Source organism: Dermacentor silvarum, chromosome 11 (genome assembly GCF_013339745.2).
Source record: "Dermacentor silvarum isolate Dsil-2018 chromosome 11, BIME_Dsil_1.4, whole genome shotgun sequence".
Classification (NCBI taxonomy): Eukaryota; Metazoa; Arthropoda; class Arachnida; order Ixodida; family Ixodidae; genus Dermacentor; species Dermacentor silvarum.
Window position 1 is genome coordinate 94,348,934 of NC_051164.1, and position 17,132 is coordinate 94,366,065.

At 48.0% G+C, this 17,132-nt stretch overlaps 1 protein-coding gene across 1 annotated transcript; it reads left to right on the forward strand.

The window, feature by feature from the left end:
* The first annotated feature begins 319 nt into the window (after nt 1–319).
* Nucleotides 320–13,317, forward strand: LOC119433100 (phospholipase A1). Its single transcript, XM_037700245.2, has 7 exons — nt 320–447; nt 3,189–3,289; nt 4,348–4,649; nt 7,417–7,620; nt 8,868–9,117; nt 10,184–10,391; nt 13,135–13,317. Exons 2-7 carry the CDS (start codon nt 3,256–3,258, stop codon nt 13,187–13,189), a joined length of 1,053 nt encoding a protein of 350 aa, XP_037556173.1. The 5' UTR covers nt 320–447; nt 3,189–3,255; the 3' UTR covers nt 13,190–13,317.
* The last annotated feature ends 3,815 nt before the right edge of the window (nt 13,318–17,132 follow it).

Here is a 17,132-nt window from a genome sequence, read left to right on the forward strand (position 1 = left end):
TACATATGGACGCGCAGCCTTTCAGCAAACCACGTTCGGTTAATGCCCCCGCGCCGCCACCGTCTCGACCATCGTGTATTTTCGTAGAACAACCCTTTCGAAGAGAGTCCGAGCACTTCACACTGCCGTCGGCGCATCAAACGTTCTGCACTTCTAGCGTATCTGTAGTGTATATATACTTTATTTTCTACTGCGCTACCCCCTTGAATCGGCGATCAAGAGATACGATGTGGCTCGTGTTTCTCTTCTTCTCAACTGCCTCGACGACTACCGCCTCCGCCAGCCTTCTTAAAGGAAGTGAAACGCCGCGACTGCACCCGGAGCGCGCCCCTTATACTGACGCGTATACCTAAAGTACGTAGTTAGTCGCGCGCTTGTAGGGGCTGTAGGACATCAAGCCGGGAAGCTCTCTTATTTTTCGCGTCTTTGTGGTATTCATCTTTGCTGGTGAGTAGTGTTTCGTGCCCTGCTATACGGTATGCCGAGGTACAGCAGTGGTACGCGCGCGTGCCCGACGTGGCTATAGAGAACGCTTCTTACCCACGGTGGTGGCGCAGATGGCTACGTGTCGTTCTGCTTCTGAGCACGAGGTCGCGAGTTCGAATCCCGGTTCCCGGCGTGCTGCATTTCGATGGGGACGAAGTGCGAAAACTGTCGTTGATATATATATATATATATATATATATATATATATATATATATATATATATATATATATATATAAATTCATAAAGGTTGCCTGTGGAAGATAGCACAATTCTAGCTCATCAGCTGGTCTACTCGAAGAGACGGACATTACTTGCACAAGAAATTGAAATGCATGATCGAATAATCAACAAAAATGCACTAATTTAGTTAACTAATTACCTGATGGCTCATATTGCAATTTACCAAGTGTAGCCGTGGAGTTCGCAAGGCGGATCCACTTGGAACGAATTCTCGGGATGACACCAGTTTCGAGGTATTAATTCCCGAACTTTGCGGGGAAATGCATTGGCGTTCCAGTTAGTTTCTTAAGCACAAAATTAACTGGAACGGCAATGCATTTCTCCACAAAGTTCGGGAATTAATATTTCGAAACTGGTGTCATCCCGAGAATTAATTCCAAGTTGATCCGCCTTGCGAACTCCACGGCTACAATTTGTAAATTGCAATATGGGCCATCAGGTAATTAGTTCAAACTTAATCAGTGAATTTTTGTTGATTAGTCTATTATGCATTTTAATTTTTTGTGCAAGTAATGTCTGCCTCTTCGAGTAAACCGGCTCGTTAACTAGAATTGGGCTATCTGCCACAGGCAACCTTAAATAAATTTTGAGTCTTCACTGAAACACCCTGTATATATATCGATTTGTGCGCGCGTCTGAGGAGCCCGTAGGTGTTAAAAATTAATCCGTAGCCCTATACACTATACGGCGTCCGTCATGATTCACTGCGCAATTTAAGGGCGTTAAACGCACACAATAACTAAATAGCACTTCTTCTCGTTCCCGTGTGTTTAGTGATGCTTTAGCAGCGAAAATGTGTTTATTACGCATCATCTAGCCTCTTTGAGCACCCTAATTTGTGGGGCTACCGCGTGCTTCTGCGGCGATGTATGTCTGAGATTATTAAAATGTAGGGAGAATCGATACAAAGTACTAGTTTTTGCAGAAAAGCTACCAGTATCAGCGGCGGACATCACGAGTTTCGTGATCATCGCCGATATTCGATTACTGGTTAGAGTACTCGCTGATTATTAGCTTATGGCAGAAGGAGTTTATGGCAAAATGTTTAGGCTTTTACTACTGACTTCAACTCTGCCATTACTACATCCCCCTAAAGTAATTAGTAATGTTTCAAGTAAATTTTCTTTCGTAGTCGTCTTGGCAATCATCGTACACATTCTAATGTCTGCCGCTGTTGGGAGCTTGGTCAGTAAAAAAAAAAAAAAAAAAAAAATAATTTTGTCTCGAATCCCCGGTGTTTAACAACCTGAGACCATATCATTGCAGAAACGCCTGGTATGACAAAATATATCCTTACGGATTTTTCCAACGACTTCTTAAAATTATTTTCCGCAAAAGCTTTAATTATCTCGTCAAAATTAACAGCAGTGGCGAACATGGGGCATCTCTTGCGATATTCGCGAATCTGTGAACTCAATAAGTTATTTAATGAACCGCTTTTAATAACATTTAGTAAAGCAATGAACGGGGCTAGTTGGTGGATGTTCGTGATTGTATTGCGCTTAGTATATTCTACTGACGGAAGAATTAGAGAACCACTTGCGGCCACGTACGTCCACTTTTCGTTCTTTTATGTTCGTTCTTTAGTTTTAGGTCTAGTTCTAGCCCTAGTCTTAATTAGTTCTAGTCCTTTCAATAGAATTCTAAGACTGTAGTGCAAGTACCGCCATATCCGGCCCCAAGTTCGCAGCGATATTCAAACGATAGCATTTCCACGTATCGTTTTCCAATTAACATGCCTTGACACCGATCGACATCGGTTCCGCAAATCCGAGATGTCATAATATAATTGGTTTGAAATAAGGAAAACTTATAAATGGTCAGTGATCGCACACTTACTGATGTTTTTACCTTTTTCCCTACTGTGACATCGACGTGCGCAATTCGCGAGCACGAAACGCGCCGTGCGGTTCCACCTCGATTGGTAGCGTTCATATGCACACGAAATTATTCTGTCTTTCACCCTGTCTTTTTTTTTTTTTTTGCCGTCACCGTTCATTTTTCCTTGCCTTTCGCCGTTCACCGTTCATTGTCTCACTGTTCTCTGTCACTTTTCAGTCGTTCCCTTTTCATCCGTCATTCCATCTCTTCCATTTTTCTTTCACCATTGATTTCTCGCGCTTGACTCTTTTTCCGATCCTTCATTCTTTTATTCACCCTTCATTCCTTATCTTCTTTCCTTCAATTGTTTTTTCACCATTTAGTAATGCCTTCTCTTCACTCCCGTCTTTCTTTCACCGTTTAGTCCGTCTCGTCCTTATGTCACCATTAATTCCTTCTTTCCCTTCCTTGTTTCACTCTCCTTTCACTCTTTTAATTGCCTTCTTTCTATTCTTCCTATGTCACGGTCGTGAAATTGACGCTCGCATTACAATCGCACCCAGCGATACTATAGGGTACGTTGCGACATTGGCTGTATTCTCAACGCACCTCATTGTGTTCCTACATGCATACTTGCAGGCCTGTTCAACGGAAACGTTCTTCGCGCACGGTGTGTTATACGCAGCCGCCGACCTACTACACCACCATGAACTTCCTACCCCTACTGATGGCTATGTACGGTATGTAAGTTTGTTGATGGAAACTTACCCGTATAACTGCTGCGTCGAGTTATCGACTGTATACTGTAAATTTCGCTGTTGCATGCGCTTGGTGCGCGGGCCGCAATGGAGGAAATGGAAAGCTTTACTTTTTTTTGCAGTCCGCACTGGGTGTTTATAGATCGCAGTGCAGGGAAGAATTTGCACACGCAATAAGGTTTTTAAGTCGGAGACTCGGACTGGAGCCTTCGTTTGCGCTGCACTGTTTTCTAAGCTCGGCTAGCGTAGCCAACCAGCTCTAATCGGAACAGTCTTACCGGGTTGGTCCGGCAGGATCGGCGAAATAATATTCCATCCGAGTGCGGAGAAGTTTCTTATTGTATTGAGCGTCAATAACTGTAACATGCGCCATTTGCGTCGGTTACGCGCCATTATTGCTATTGTTGGCGGGAAAGGTTCTTTACAGTACGTTCTAAGAGGGCCCGCTCTGCGCATGCTCTGTTCAGCCATGTGTCGCCTAGCAATGGAGACGCGCCTCGTCTGTATACCTGTATATCATTTTCCCTCTTTAGCTTTTGCAGTACATGTTCTTTTTTTTTCCTAAGCTTCACCACGATGCCTGACCCTCAGAGTTCCTAATTAAGTAAGAGGAGCGACTTCGCAGAGGGGTGGTTAGGTATATGCCGCTTTAGTAATCGCGGACCAACGTTGCAAGGGCGCAGGCTTCATTCCCGGCAGCGGCGGCGCATTTCGATGTGGGCGAAATGCAAAAATGCTTGTGTATACCGTGCTTTGGAGGTCAAAATAAATCAATCAATCTATCGAGCAATCAATCAATCAATCGATTGGGCAATCGATCAATCAATCAATAAATGGCACGTTGGTACTGACTTTTTTATTGTGCCGTACCCACTTGGAGCTTATACGGAAGTTCATGTTCATGGCTGGGTGGAGCATACGCGGAAAGGGCCCTTCTAGAACGCGCTGTAAATAAGCTTTCCTCAATTGCCGTTCTCCATTCCGTTCCCGGTGAAGTCTGTCGCCTATTGAAAGATGACCGCGTTGCTGCTGCTCTTTAGGAATGAATCATCCGGAACGACACGACGTCGGGGTGACGGCCCGTAGAAGCCTGCATGGGGCATCGCCGCACGACCACGATCTGCGATCGAACTCGGTGCTGGAGGACCCGGGGTACATGTACGGCGAGCTGACCAAGGAAGACTTCGGCGACATTGCGCTCTCGGTGAAGCGTGCCGAGCACCTGGCGTCGTTACACTTTGTTATCTTCGAAGTGGCGAAGCCGCTCTCCTTTCCGGAGCTGCCCGGACAATTCGACATGTCCGGAAACCTCAGACACTTCGTGCCCCAGAGCCCCAACAAGGTGAGACCATGGCATCCGAGATCTGACGCCTCCTGTACGGAATACGCGGTTCTCGCTTTTCTGGCGCTCCAGCGTCAAGTGCCGCTTTGAAGTCATGTCAGTGACCAGGTGTGTACTTTGTACAACGTACGCATTCCTTTTTCTATTAGGGGCGACGCTCCTTAGGGTCGAGCCTTGTCCCTTGTCGCGCCGTCGTAGCCACGCTAGTACTCGCCGCTCCCGCTAGAGGCGCAGCTGTGCTCTCTTTCTCTGTCACTTCTCGTTCCCGACGCGCCCGCTCTCTCTTTCTCGTCTCTAGCTAGGGGAGCATAAGTATATATATATATATATATATATATATATAGTATATGTACGCCACGCTCTGGCTTCCGCTTCCGATACCACTTCCGGTTCCGTTCCGGAAGCCGGAACCGGAAGTGGTATCGGAAGCGGAGCCGACTCACCACTCATCATCATTCACTTCGTGGATATGCGGTGTTTTTTTTAAAATTTGATTCTGGCGAATTCCTTCAATAGGACACCAATGCTGCTGCACTGCCGCTGGTCAGATGCAGCACTTCTGGGTAAATTTTTACCTATAGTCTGAAATCTGCTGCCCAGGAGCAGCTTTTTGCGGTCAGAATTGCACACTACTCGCAGCATGTGAAACGTGCTTTAGACAAAGAATGGAGAGGGTGATGCATTCCGCGATGTGCCCGGCACCGCCTATCGAGTGTCTACGCTCGATAGGCCGTGCGGCGCCGCGTTTCGGGCCGTCAGGCCCTTCGGAACGCGGTACCGCATAAGGTCTTATAAAAGCACCTCCTCCTTTTCGACCGCGGCGGCGGCACTTTCCCGTGACGCTGACGAAATGCCCTGAGGCGCCCACATTATATCTGGCGATAACACACTTCCCCCTGCCCACCGACCGTTTTATTGCGACATCAGTTATATGGACACTCCAGGCGAATTTCTGCCGTCGCCGTCCCCGTAAGGTTCCGATTGAAGTCTACGGGCGATTAAATCGTCGCCACGTGCCGTATGCTGTATGTGCGAGGGAAAGCGTGCAAGGGTGAGCCGGCGATCGCGGGGAAGGAAGCGCGGTCTTCCGTGGCGTGCAACTCCCCGAAGGGAGGGCCCGCCCGGGCTGCAAGGCTTCGGGGGTATGATAGGGAGGGGGCTCCTTCCGCAAGGCTCTAGGGGGAGAATATGGAGGGGGGGGGGGGGGGCGTTCTATTTGAGGCGGCCCCGGCGGCCGCGCGCGGCCGCACAGGCAGCTGTATATTGAAAACCATCTGCGTCGGGGACACAGTTCGCCGTGCGCTGTGTTTTCGCGGCTTAATTCGCGTTGATGCGAGACACAGCACGAATGTCAATTCGCTCGCCGCCGCGCTTCCTCACTCCAGCGTTCTGACAGCGAGTTTCCGCGGTCATCGAGTGAGATGTGTTTCTGTTTGCTTGTGCGCGCGTTACACCATGCTTGTTCATTGAGTTAGTATGCCTATGTTTACAAGTTTATACGGCCGATAAAACTACTATTCTTACTTCTTAAGCTGTCCACTAATTTGCTATCGCAATCGATTCTTCGCCTTGCGGGCGAAACTGCGACTTTTTTCGACGATAACCCACAACGCTGAGCACCACTGAATGGGGGGGAAAATGTACACGACTTTTGTCGCCTAAGACCTGAAGCAGGTGCAATGGCGGAAGCCCCGACGGCTTGAAATCCATTTGCGCAACCAAAGGGCAATATCTGGCTGTGTAATGTAATAACAATCCAACTGCACAACGAGAGAGTGCAAAACCTGGTTGTATGAGTGGAATGCCGGATTCTTACAGTGCTGCATTAGCACAAAAATCTCGTTATCGTTAATCCTGACGATGTTCGAAGTTCCACAACGGTCGATGTTTGCGCTGAGCTTCCGCATTTCGAGCTCGTCGTTAGGAATTCTTAGCTTCCCATTCCGCGACAGGCAACTCTTTCCTCGTGCGATGTATACCCTGGAATGAGCTGTGTAATGCGTTTCTTCAATGGAATTGCTGCATTACGGTTGCACCTCTCTTGCATACGAAAGTATATATTTTCCCATGCAGTAGTACTTGGTGGACTACGCATAGGCGAAGTTGTTTAGCAAACGGTTACCTACATACGTAATATCGATGGCAAATATTGATCGCTCGGCAGCGCTCAAACCGTTTAATATGGGTGCGGCCATTCAGAATGCAATTTCGTCTGGTATAATGTCGTAGCTTCAATTTCGCACAGTCTGATAAGTTATAACTGAAGCGTCAATGAATTTTGTCGCAGAAATTTAAAGTGTACTAATTGAAACCAGTGCTAAGCATATGATTTCTGACGTATCTAGCGCCTCGTTATTGCTCGGCTTCAATCCTGCACTTGGGACATGTGCCTTCAAGTGAATAATTACGAATGTTAATTGTATGACGTTGTTGCAATTTATTGTGCGACTAATGTCCAGCTCCTTCGCTCAGTTCAACTGATTTGATGTTCAATTAGTGTTTAAGAAATATCACCTCGTGTACTTTAACAGGAGTCACAACTGACGTGTATTGCTGTGGGAGCTCCTTCTGAAGTTATGCAGAAATATGCACCCGTGACCTGCCTCAAGCATGGCCTCCGAGATTGGAGGCCATCTCCACTCTTGGAGCTATATTTGTTACTATTAGTATTTGTAGGCCTTTGTTTTAATGAAACCAAACTGAATCAGGCTGAACCGAATGCCTGCCGAGAGCTTCTCAGAGCCATTCGTTTCGTTATTGTTGCCAGGTGAAGCCCCAGTTCCTGCTGCATACAAACAAGGCCTCGCATCCCGGCAAGCTCCTCTTCGAGACGGGCTTGGATAAGGCGGGGTTCGAGAAGATGGCGTCACTCATTGATCCCGGCCAGAAGTTGTACATCATCGTGCACGGCTTCCTGAGTAGCGCCAAGACGGCATGGATGCAGGACATGAAAAAACAGATTCTGGACAAGGTATACAGAAGTACCCCCCGCGCGCTTCACTGTATATAAGGAAACAGGGGTTTAAAGCTCATTTAAAAGTAGTGTTCGGCGGTTTCATTTATTTGCACTCGCAAGTCCGTCTTTTTTTCGTCTCGATGAACTTTCATCGTCTTTTTCGGTGGATAATATTTCGCATCGAGCTTAACCTCTTTTTTTTTTTTCATTTTGGGAAACATATGGTTCGCTGATGTTGTGGATGATGAAACCCGCTGTCTGATTGCACACTCTGCTGTTCAAAGCTGTACTTTCATCCAATACACTGAAAAAGAAAGCTTTCCAGGCGCAGCGTATAGCAAGGGCATAATTCGATATGGCGGATTAACTATGCAGGAATTGAGAGGGCATCCCTAGAGTGCATTTGATATTTATAGCGTAAATGGCACGAAACTTTATTTGCACTAGTATGTGGGTACAGAAATTTAGCAAATAATACCCCCCAAAAAGGTGGCAAGACAGGAACTACCCCGCGTTATACTATTAATGAACTGTCCCAATGCACCGCATTGGTCGCAGCGCCAAGACTGCTAGGACCCAGGTCAAGGCTCCCCCTGGTCCCTACATTGATTTGCGTGTGCAGAAATAAAAAAGTCCTTTTTATTGCGATAGCCATTACATGGACACTCCAAGCGATTTTTTGCCGTCGTCATCACCGTCGTCATCACCGTCGCCGTCGGCGTCGCCGTGAGATTCCGTATATATTTAGGTATATGTATGCTATATGTAGTGCCATGCTATATGACATGCGGTATGTGCGGGTTTTATCGCCGAACCATACTATCGTGAAAACCATTGGATAGTGAAAAAAAAATGAGTTAAGGTGTCCTAATTTTTTTGGCATAGTTCCAGTAATTGTACATGCTGTTTGTATAGATATCGGCACCTTGCGGTCTCATCGAGCTAAATAAGCTACAGCACGATGCTTTTTGTGAAAATCTTATACACAAGAAAGTACCTCTAAATGTCACTATATTTTTCAGTTGTGTAGGACATAACTAAAAGAAAAATATGGCAGCTACACAAGAACAAACGACGTATTTGAAATCTACATAAAAACTCTATGATCGGCAGTATATTCAAATCTCTAGTATATATAACAATTAAAAAAGAGTTGTTTCGAGTATCATCTCCCCTTAACGTCGTCATTCATTGTGAGATGGCTGCTGCCGGATTTTAATTTTTTTCATGCCGCACTCACAACAGCGTTGTGGCGCTCGCAGGAGAACGCGTCCGTGGTTCTCGTGGACTGGAGCAATGGCTGCGGCTCGATTCTGGGCTATAGCACGGCGGCGGCCAACACGCGCACCGTGGCCCGGTCGCTGGCGATGATGGTCAAGACGCTGGAGGACGCCGGCGCGGTGAAGCCGGAGCATGTCCACTACATCGGCCACAGCCTGGGCGCCCAGACGGGAGGCTTCTTCGGCAAGGACGTCAAGGAGCTTACGGGAAAAGTCGTGGGACGCATCACCGGTGAGGCAATGGCGTGTGTCTGTCTCGCTGGACAAGAGGAAATGCAGAGGTTGTTCAAGGGACAAGGAAGAAAAACACTGGATCGTGCGCTTTAGACTTTAAATTATTCTTTCAAATGTCTTGTTCTCGTTAATTTCGCGGTAATAGGTTGATGATTAGGGAAGAAAAGTGTCAGTCCCATTTTTTAAATTTCGCGCGGAATCTTAGCGCTGGTATCAAAGTGATTTTATGGATTTCAAAGTAAAAGATAATTTTAAATCCCTGGCGTTGGTTTTGTTATCAACCTGTTACCAGTGTTGCCATTTTAGCGAGTTTGTTGCTAGATTTAGCGACTTTATTATCTGTATGGCGAAAAATTTTGTAATTTAGCGACCAGCGACATTTCAAGCGATGGGACAGAACATTTTCGACATTTTAGCGATTTCGATGTTAGGAAAGTTGCTTAGAAAACAACTTCTAGAACTCACTTTATTGTTCAAAAGCTCTATGTGAGCAGCCTTCGTCTGTTAGACGCGTAGGCTCTGTGAACATGTGGAAGCAATGGTTGCCTTCAGAGGATTCATACACAAAATCGATGCCTTTTAATGTGTCAGCATTAGAATGGTCATGCCAACGAAAACCCGTCTGTCGGCCTGTGTCACCTGTGTATGGTAAGAGTAAGAGGGGAGACGAGTGGAGAGGCGGCTAATAAATTCACTGTTTATTCGTAACTCACACGGAATCCGGGCAAACGTGAGTCGTTTGTGTAAATATTTACGCCGCGCTAGCGTATGTTATATTGTTCGAAAAACGCATGTCACCTAAAGTTTTCTAAAACGTTTTAGCGACAAATTTAGCGACATTGCAGCAAAATATACCGGAAATTTAGCTACTTTTATGTCTCCGTTTAGCGACAGGAATAAAAACAATTATGGCAACGAAGCAGCCTCAAGCAGGCTACTACAGAAAATTGAATGAAAACAGTGTTGAAATAATACTTTTTCAGTCTGAACAAATTTAGTGTCTTTCATTGGTGTCCCAATAAGGAGCGAGTGATGCTTTAAGTGCTCTCACTACGCACGCGCAGGCCTGGACCCCGCGGGACCGCTATTCGAGTCTTACGGCAGTCCATCTGACAAAAGACGACGCCGCCTTTGTGGATGTGCTGCACACGAGCATCGGCAGCGGGTGGACGGACATAGTCCAAGGCCGACTGGGAATGAGCACCAGTTGCGGACACGTGGACTTCTACCCGAACGGTGGCAGGGAGCAACCGGGTTGCTGGAGATTCACCTGTGAGTACGCAGACTTGCCCGACGGCCGTAGTCACATTTCTGTCCACGCGAAATCTTGAGAAGTCCTGAAAAAAGTAATGAGCGCCTGCAAGTCGCATCAGCTACGCTAAGAATGCTCGTTTCCGCCTGACTCGACTTCGCTTCGTTTTTTTTATTGCGATAGCAATCAAATGGTCACTCTAGGCGAATTTCCGCCGTAGTCGTTGGCGTCGCCGTGAGGTTTCGTATAAAGTCCAAGCGCGATAAGATCGCGACCGCGCACCGTGTGTTGTAAGTGCGAGGGAATTCTAAGCATCTGAGGGTGAGCTGAGAAGGATGGTTATTGGTGCGGCGGCATCTTCTCGCGCTCCCGAGGGAGAAAGGCGGGAGGGAGGAGAGGGGCAAGATAGCGCCCCTCTCCGCTTCTACTGCGCCTGCGCATGGCGCGGCTGAGCGCGGCCGCGCGCGTCCTATATTGGAGGTAATCTGCGGTGGGTTCGAAGGCTAGCGGACAAGAGATAGCTGATGGCTTCGTGTGCGTTGTGTTCTCGCGCGCGTAGTTCGCGTAGAAGTGAGAGGCAGCACAAAGGGCAATTCGCAAGCCGCTGCTGCCGCTATTCACAAGCCAGCGTTCTGGCAGCGAGTGTTCGCGGTCATCGAGTGAGATGTGTTCATGTTTGCCCGTGCACGCGTGACACCGAGCTTGTTAATTTGGTTAGTTAGCGAAATGTTTTCAGCAGTTCATGCAGCTAATAAAACTACTAACCTTACTGCATATAGCAGTCTAATAATTTCCTATCGCAATCAATGCTTCGCCTTTCGGGCGTAAATGCGACTTTTTTTCGTTAACTGAAGGTCCTGGCCTTTGAAACCTTAGGAAAATGCTGTTTCCCGTTTCGCTTCCCAGTAGATGTGTGTGTCCTTACATCATGACACAGAAGATATTCACGTGGGAGCAGGGCATTTTGACGCCCGCTCTTGCTCACTCGGTCGTCTGCTGTGCTGCTACATCGGGCCACCCATGAGTAGCAGCATAGCAGACGGCCGAGCAAACCAGAACGAGTGCCAAAACGACGAGATTATTTGATTATTATGTATCACATTCTAACATCGTTCTGTGTATGAATATTTCGTGCAATAGCAAGACTCTAAATGCCTTTATAATAGTGTCACGTGGTGTCAATAGTGCGAAACCCCGACCATACAAAAGACGCCACCATTTGGATTTCACGCGTGCTCACAAATTACACTCAAACTTCGAGCCACGCTTCTATACCGCAAAATAAAATTTTGCGGTATAGAAGCGTGGCTTTTTGCACCTTTTTGCACCTACTCCTCACGTGAACACCTTCTGTGTCATGACGTCAGGAAACATATATCTACTGAGAAAGGAAAGCGAAACTGATTAATTTATGGAGCTTTGAGGCTTGCCAGTATTTCTACTGGGTTTTCAAGGTCTAGAACATTAACTGAAACTTCGTTAAGTCGCAAATGCCATGCCAGTACTTTCGTAGTATTTGATCTCCCCGAAATCACACGAAATGTTCTCGAGACATCGAGAGAAATTTCATTTTGCGGTATAGAAGCGTGGCTCGAAGTTTGAGTGTAATTTGTGAGCACGGGAAATCCAAATGGTGGCGTCTTTTGTATGGTCGGGGTTTCGCACTATTGACACCACGTGACACTATTATAAAGGCATTTAGAGTCTTACTATTGCACGAAATATCCATACACAGAACGGCGTTAGCATGTGATACATAATAATTAAAAGAGCAGAGCCGTGATTGTGACTTTATATTCCATAGTATGTGATGATCTGCACCTTTAAGTGTGGGTTTGGCTCTAGATTGGACATCACAATTTCTGGATAATAAACTGCACAGTACATTATTACGTAATGACAGAAGGCGGTGTTCGCGGTGCGAGTTACGGTGCACAAGGCAACCTTAAGTTTGAATCCGAGGTAAGACGCGAAAGACATCCAAGATATGATTGGAGGAATGAGCTTCTTCAAACCAGCTTATTTGCGCGCCTGATAATCTTCTGCCCGAATGTTTTCTGCATATGGTACCGCAGGAAACAGTGCAATTATCATTTTGGTAAAAAAAAAAGATATTGTGGGGTTTGACGTCCTGAACCTGCCCTGTGGGTTTTAAGGGACGCCTTAGTGGTGTGGTAAGAGGGAACTGCTTTGACCATCTAGGGTTCGTGTACCGTGCATCCAATGCACGGTACACGAGCGCTTTTGCATTCCGCCTTTGTCTTAAGTTTTTGCGCCTTTTCTAACCTATGAAGCCTCTTCTCAAGTCAAGGGTGGCTTTTTTTTTCGGCATTGTAGAAGGGCAATTGTTGTTTAAGCATGGTTCCAGTTCCAGATATGTAGAAGATAGTAGGTGTAGATATGTGGAAAACTTCCGGATAACGGTGGATGTTTCGCTGGAACGTAGTTCCACATGGTTATTGTTATGTGAATATAAGAAGTTCAAATATATCGAATGCCGTTCTACACATTTCGCGATGTTATGTTGAACGCTGTTCGATTTGAGTGGAAAATGTCCGAAAAAAAAAACATCTCTCGCTTATAAAAGTTCATTCATTCATTCATTCATTCATTCATTCATTCATTCATTCATTCATTCATTCATTCATTCATTCATTCGCTTATATCTGGAGCAACAGTGTAAAGAGTTTAAGAGCGTGCTTACGTAACACTTTGACCAGCCTCAAAGAGCACCTTTACAGTGACTGCTCGTTTTCCACGCAGCCTGCTCGCACTCGAAGTCGACCGAGTTCTACGCCGAGTCGGTGCGCAAGTGTGATTTCCCGACCCGCTCGTGCAAGAGCTACGACGACTTCGAGGCCGGAAAGTGCGTGCCCAGCTGCGAAGACGGCCGCACTTGCGGGCACATGGGCCACCCGGCCAGATTGCCGCAGGCCGGCGACCACTTCACGAAGACCTCGAAGCAGGATTGCCCGCCCAGGGGCATCGGCTTCAACCTGCGCGTGCAGACCGTGTTTATGAAAACGGACCCGGACACGATGCTGCTGAACTCGCTGGGACGTTCGGTGAAGATCCTTCTCGAACACGCCACGCCCGAAGAACGTCGGGAACTCCTGGACGCGCTCAGAGCGGAGCTGGCTGCGCGCACCAGTCAGGGGCATAATGAATGAACAACCGTTGGACTGACCGCTAGACCGATCGCTAAGCTTGCCCTTAACTTGGGCTTATGCTTTTGTACTGTTGAATGTACTGTTTTAGGAATATTACCGCGCATTTGGGATTTTATCAAGTACGGAAGTTGGGAAATTTGATGCTAAAGCACGTCTCAAAATGCCGCACCTGGCGTCATCGACATTACCGTGACGCCACGACCGAGAAGAATTGGCTGTCGTTTTGTAGCAATAATGCTATGTGTTCGGCCTTTTAATTTCCACGGAACTTTCTCAAGGGGCGTGTTAAGGCCCACCGCCCGCCCCTAAATCCCTCCCCCTCCCCGTTTCACTGTATTTTTTCATGAGCCCCTCCCCCTGGACCCTCCTCTGGTCCTCAGCATGTCTTGTAGTGCATGTCAAGCTACACCTTGAAAAAAAAAAAATAGGTGCACTTAAGCAATTTAATGATGTGTAAATGCGAGATCATTACTTGTCGCTGAGTGCGTCGTTTAGTTAAGTCGCCGAGTCTAGTGATGCGGCGAAATGTTGCTGAGTTTAGTGCTGCTGCGTTATGCCTCCGAGAGAGAGAGAGAGAGAGAGAGAGATGGTGAGGAAGAAAGGGACCCGATGTTAGAATCCGATTTGCTACCCTGCACTGGGGTAGCGAAATAGGGGTTCGCAAAAGGACAGAGATAGTGAGAAAAAAAAACACGAAGTGTAATGTTGCTGCTGAGGTCGCAACAACACCAGACGAGAAAGCGGCCATATTGGCACCTCTCAACTGAGTTTTATTTGCGGAGTTCTCATTAAAGTAATGTTTCACGCACATTGAGTAGAGTGTTCTTTCTCGATGGCACCACTTTTCGGCACAATGACACCTTCTTGATCGGGTTCGTAGGCGAACTCTGGGGGTATGTCGTAGTCATCGTCCGACGGGTACCTGAAGCGCGTTGCATCTTATTCGTCGTCGTCGTCGGCTGATGGCTCCGGCGACGGTGTCTGCGGGTCGCCGACAACGCGAAAGGCAGAGCGGGCGGCTGCAGTTCGCCGTGCTCGCTCCGACTTTCCTGACACACACGCACCCACACACATTCTTCAACCTCGATTACATCATTGTCCACTTCACCTGCTCAGCCCGAGACAGCTGTCACGTGACAGTGAGTCCTGAAGTTTGATATGCGCACAAATCCGCGGCCCTTTTGTGAACCGACCTCGCGGGGCGCCCACACACATGTCGTTTGAACATAACCATTTCATCGTGGGCGCCACGCTAACAGCCATCAGGGGTGCTATGCAGGATGCCCCGAGTTTGGCGAAACTCGGGATCTTCACGAGCTCTGGCGACGCCCCAAGATCAAAGAACAAATGGTAACAAGACGACGTTTGTCCATCGGCACACCTCCAATTTCATTGGTTTATCTTGATTCACTCTGGGTGGCTATTATCCCTTGGGCGTTGCCATATGGGCGGTCGACAAACTGGGGCTCACGTGATCATACGGTCGGTGCATGGTCGTGCCTTCTTTCACTTGTTTGTCGTTCCACCGAGTGCAATACAGGCACAAGCAAGTTATAAAATAAATTCATTTAGTACAATAATATTAGTCACATTAACGTGGGTTGTAAGCATTTTAATGTTTCCACGATGTACACGGAATGTGTATTAGACTAATTTGTATTTAAATACGTTTCGCGTTATGCCACGAGGGGACGCTCGCCCCCCTCTTTTTTTTCTGGATTCGATTGGCACGGCTCGATACGTGCTTGCTCTAGCATTTCCGAGCACCGATTGGTGTGCGCTTGCTTTTCTCACTGGGTTTCCAACAGATCGCTCGTTGCTCCTTTGCTCTAGATTGGATTGGTGCGGCTCGCTACGTGCTTGCGCTCCCATTTCCGAGCAGAGATTGGTGTGCGCCTGGTTTTCACACTGGGCTTTTAACAGATCGCTCGTTGCTCGCGCTAAAGAAAAGCTGCGAGTAGCGCGCGCATCCAGCTACAAGACGAAGTGAGCGTCGGCTAGCGCATAAGTGGTTTGCCGCGCGCTTACCGTGTAAGCACACAGAAATGCCGGAAAGCACACATACAAGGGTCAGAAAACTACGCTTTATTTTCTTTTACTTTGCGATACACCTCCATACTGGCAAGCGTCGAGCGATGGCTTCTAACAACCGCAGGAAAGAGTCTTTGTAGTGGCTAGCCCGAGCGATCCGTGGCTTCTAACAAACGCACGAAAGGGTATTTGCAGCGCACGTGGATGTTGACTGCCACCACATGCATCCCAGGTGGGACTCCAGCATCGGTGCAGTTACCCTGTACCCATCGCTGACGAGGGAGCGCTTCACTTTTTGGCAATAACTTTCATTTTTTTTTTTGCGTGTGAACGCCCGTGATGGGGTCCACAAAGTTCACGCTTTGGTTGACTGTCTACCAATGCGGATTGAGGCATAGCCCCGTTAGCATCCACTAAATTTGGGATACATTTGTATGCGGCCAATTCGTCACTATGAATAATGGTCCCCGGTTGAACATTGGCTGCAATAATGGCGCCTAGCGTCGCCGCCTTTCGTCGGTATACTTTGAAAGTCGCAACACCCCTCTGGTCGCGCAGAACATGCCGAAGACCCATGGGCCCCCAACTTTAACACCGCCGTAATTTTGGCGGCTGGCGGAAAGTTGTCGCCCGTCATTAGGCGGCCTCGATTGTATACTTTTGCTCGCCGCGAAGAAGGCACTCATCAATTTGCGCTATCTACCCGGGGTACCAAGTGGAGGTCGCGCCAGCAGCTCGTCCCTCGCGACCTTACGGGGGTAGTTCGTCCTGTCGGCGATGGTGTGCTCCTATAGAGGAAACAAGTCACCGGTCATCTCCTTCAACAGCCATATGTCTACGCTTTTGCTCACGCAGTACGTGAGCCAAATCATTTGCCGCCTGGAGAGGTGGTCGTTCGGATGGCCGAGGCGGTCCGTGTTGGCGAAGTAACGTCCTTCGCCTCTCTGACCATGCAGTGCAGCTTTACCGTGTAACTGCGAAAACTGATTTCGGCACCTGTTGCATCGGAAGGCAGCCTGGCTTCAATTCTGAGTCTTCCAATATAATGTGACCACTTCGCCTACGCAGGTTGGTTGGCCCGGGTTGAACCCCAGGTGCTCGTAGGTGCCCCAGTACTCCGATGACGACGCCGGACCTGGCCTGGGGCTAGGGCGCGGTGGACGAGCAGCGCTTGAAACAGGAGAGAGCCGAAGCGATCGCACGAACTTTTCCTCCGCAGCCTAGTCACATCAGTCTGTGCTCGGAAAGCATAATATGCCCGCCACGCAGTCTCCGCAGACAAGGGCGTTCGCCTAACTCGTCACACAGCCAGCGCACTGACGTTTTGGAAAGGCAAAAACGACGCTGAAACTCTACGTCGGTCATGTAGCTGAACTGGTCCAGATGGTCATATTGACGCTTGCCGCCGCTGGATGCGATGACACAGGCTGCTGCTGCCGCCGCCATGCTCCCGAGTTTAACTCGAGAGGGGTTTCGCGATGTACGAGTTTGGCCCGAGTTCGCGTGTCAATCAAAACCATAGGTCACGCCCCGAGCGAGGCATGTAACTCTTGTCACGGC